The sequence below is a fragment of the Triticum aestivum genome, chromosome 4A, assembly GCF_018294505.1.
Source record: "Triticum aestivum cultivar Chinese Spring chromosome 4A, IWGSC CS RefSeq v2.1, whole genome shotgun sequence".
NCBI lineage: Eukaryota > Viridiplantae > Streptophyta > Magnoliopsida > Poales > Poaceae > Triticum > Triticum aestivum.
In genome coordinates this window covers 561480365-561484090 of record NC_057803.1, presented here as the reverse complement: position 1 = coordinate 561484090, position 3726 = coordinate 561480365, and the positions used below count along the sequence as shown (strand labels likewise).

Genomic DNA, 3726 nt, shown 5'->3' with positions numbered 1-3726 from the left:
TATATCAAATTTTACGTAGTGAATCAATAGGAATGTAACTATTTGAATTCGAAATGTAATTTAATTATGAAATGATCGTAAGATTACCTCGGGTGAAGAATAACTTATTCTGCACCCTGAGTGATGAATAGTAACACTATATATATATATATATATATATATATATATATATATATATATATATATATATATATATATATATATATATATATATACGCACACGGCCGGCCCTGGGTAGTTGGCAACACTTGCAATTGCGTCTCTAGTGACAGACATGCAACTGCCCACACTTGCAACCCGACGTGTAAAATTAAAAAAATGTCTTAGGCACAAAAAGCTCATGTGAATTGCATGCAGATGGTACATGTGTGCATTACAAAAACGAAAAAAAACAAATGCGTGAAAAGGATGGAAACTAGAAATACAAATAAAAGTATAACCTACAAAATGAGAAACCAATTATATTGAATAATTTTGAAAAAAGAGTTTCACAACGATGATGAACACCCAACTGCGCATAGCCAACGAATGTGCTACTATAGTTATGTGCAAGAGAAATTACATAAATATCCGTGTAATATTAAAAGTTTTCTATTCTTATAAAACATGTAATCTTAGAAGAAAAAATAATTTATAAGAAATAGATACTTTTAAAATTATTCATGTATTTAAAAAGTTATTCAAAAAAGAAGAAATGGGAAAGAAAAAAAAATAAAAATAGAAACATAACAACACTGGAAAAGAAATGAAGGAAGCCTTTTTGTTTTCGTCTTAACTTTTTGCAACATGCGTGTTGTTGTGGAATGACTTCTGTAACACAAATGATGTTGCGGAATATTTTTTCATCTTAAATTTTTTGAAACATTGGTGTTGTTGCGAAAGGACTTTTGCAACACAGATAGTGTTGCAGAAAATTTGTTAAGGTGGTAGAGGCACGCGTCGCGCGTGGACTGAGTCATATGATGTCACGAATAAGGCGTTTTGCACTAAGATGTACATTGTGCACCCGTCCGATGAAACTTGGATCTGGCGGCTGCACGAGCGGCGGAACGCTACAGGAGATCGGCCGGCTGATGCTAATCATTTGCCATTAGAAATTAATTATTGAGCATATGTTGGAGATGCTCTAAGACCGATGTCAATCCATCCCAATGGGATATTATCTATGTGAGGACTGACGTGACCAAACAATTTGGTGTTTGATATCACAAATCTTTCAGAACAAGACCAGATTAGATGCCAACTCCCCAACTAGTGCTGTTACTAATCCCAAAATTTTGGCCTGTCCTCGTCCAAAAAATTACCTAAGATAGACGAGAAAGGGAAGGAGACTTTACATGAGAATAGTACTCCCTAAAATGTTTTGGATATTTTAATTTAAACTACATACGGATTGAAATGAGTGAACAAATACACTAAAATGTGTCCTCATAAAAAACACTAAAATACATTTATATACATCTGGTCTAGAAAAAAAAGTTAGAACATCTTATATTTGTGAAGGGAGTACCATTTTCAACTTAGTTCATGTCTGCATATTCATTAAAAATGCACGTCTCCAAGTGCAAACAAATGTGGTGAGTCTGGTGACTGCCATGCGTAGATGCCATGAATCCAACCCACCGAGAACAATTTTCTTGTCCGATAACAAGTTCACCCTCGGAAGTCGGGACTCGCCGAGAACATGACAAGTTCATTTTCCACACAATATGCTAGGCACGCCACCGCATGAGTTTCTTATATCTAAGCAGTAGTTATTCTAGGCACCACAAGTTCGCAACACAAATCATCCTTAACTGAACCAGAGACACGAAGCTGGTAGATCGTACTTGTAACTCTAACGACGATCATGCTCCGGCGCCGGCGGCGACGTCCCCAACGCAAGAGGCGCCGCCACCAGCCCGACACGCCGGCCGCCCGCTAGTAGGGGCTCTCGCCCTTGACGTTGCCGTGCGGGTTGTAGAGGCAGAGCGTGAGCGTGGCGCCGGAGGCGCAGCTGGCCTGCGCGCAGCCGACCTCGGCGGTGCGGCGCCAGACCACCTGCGTGTAGGTGCCGCACTGCTGGCCGGCGGCGCAGGAGTTGTTGGCGTGGGTGTAGTACTTGCCCTGCGCCACCCAGGAGGCCACCACCTCGGCCGGGCGCGCGCGGTAGCTCGCCCACCCCTGGTTCGCGCCGTAGGGGCTGGCGCCCATGTCCGCGAACGCGCAGTTCTTCTGCTTCTGCTGCTGGGACGCGGTCCACGCCGCCGCCGCCGTCAGGTCCGCGCTCCACCGCAGCGCGGCCACGCCGACCGCCGCGCGCGCCTTGTTGTGCGGCGCCAGGAACTCGTCCGCCGTCGCCGTCGCGTTGGCCGCCGCCGCCGCCGCCTGCGCCTTGCTGACCCTGGCCGGCAGCGCGCGGCCGCCGTGGGCCGGCGGGGCGCACAGCGCGAGGAGGACGAGGAGGCACGCCGCGTGGTGGCGGCGCTGGGGAGCCATGAGATCTGGGGTGGGTGAGCCCAGTAATGGCGAGCAGTGGGCAGTGAAGTGAGAGCACTGAGCGTGAGCGAGCGAGTGGACAGTGGAGTGTGCGCGCGAGGGGTTGTCAGCTAGCGAGTTAAGAAGCTCAGCGGGAGCCGGCAGCGGCGAGCGATGGCTACGCGGCAGCCGCTGGTTCGCTGGTGCGTCGGCGATGGCTCACTTGTACACTCGTTGATGTTGGGGGCTCGACGCGACGCCACAGCTCGTGTACGGGTGCATGGCGTGCGCCGTCCCGGCTCGATCCCGCCCCGCGGCCCGCAAGTGGAGGGAGGAGCGGGGAACCTGGCGAGATCCGGGGGGTTGTTGGGTCCGTCACCTGTGGCCTGTGGGTGCGTGTCAGTGCCCCGCGCGGCATCTGATGCGGTTTTTCCCGTGTCGAGATCCAGATCAGCACGGCGTCCCCAGGCTTGGACGGACGCAACGCAACCGGGTCGGTGCCGAGCGCGTGAGGGGCGCGGCGATCGGCTGCGTGACCTGAGCTGAGCTGTTGGGGCCAGCAATGGGGATTGTGCACGTCGGGGAAACAGATACGCAGTAGTCACGAAGAGGCGCGGATAGATCCAAGACCAAGTGATTCTCATCGAGGACGATTCGGCGGGCACTGTGAAGATGCATGCAGAAAATAGTGAGGTTATTCGATTAGGCAACTTGCTAGACCGTGCTGCTGTCTACTTAGTACAGATCAGTGCTTTTGTTTTTTGTAGGGGGAGTTCGGATCACTGCTTCTTTTTTTTAAGGATAAAACTAAGTTTTATTGATGATAATCCACATGTAGTGGGATACAATTCGGATCATGGGGACTTAACAACCAAGTATGGCGTCCCAGACCGAGAGAAAGAAAGTGCTTAGCTAAACTATGTGCTTCGCCATTAGTGGCTCGGCCTTCAAAAATAAAATTACAATCAAAATTCAAGAGTCTAAGTCTAATTTCTGTGATGACTGAGCCATATCGCCCCTGATTTCCTCTGTTAATATCCTCTACCACCTGCTTGCAATCCGATGATATGATGAAGTCATGGAGCAGCAGATCTTCCGCCAAGGCCAGCGCCTCCCTGCACGCGATTGCTTCGAGCGTCGCCGGATCGGTTTGGCCTTCAATCACCAGCGATGAGCTTCCAAGATAGTTCCCTGCATCATCTCGACACACTGCAGCCGCAGAACCGCCTCTGTTACTAAAAACAGCACCGTCGACATGGATCTTTGCGT

At 49.1% G+C, this 3726-nt stretch overlaps 1 protein-coding gene across 1 annotated transcript; it reads right to left on the bottom strand.

Moving 5' to 3' along the window:
• Nucleotides 1-1512: 1512 nt before the first annotated feature.
• Nucleotides 1513-2979, bottom strand: LOC123086974 (STS14 protein). Its single transcript, XM_044508843.1, has one exon. The coding sequence runs from the start codon at nt 2476-2478 to the stop codon at nt 1921-1923; it is 558 nt and encodes a 185-aa protein (XP_044364778.1). The 5' UTR covers nt 2479-2979; the 3' UTR covers nt 1513-1920.
• Nucleotides 2980-3726: the final 747 nt, after the last annotated feature.

Coding starts and splice junctions, on each gene's coding strand:
- LOC123086974 (XM_044508843.1), bottom strand. CDS start 2,478: ATGGCTCCCCAGCGCCGCCACCACGCGGCGTGCCTCCTCGTCCTCCTC.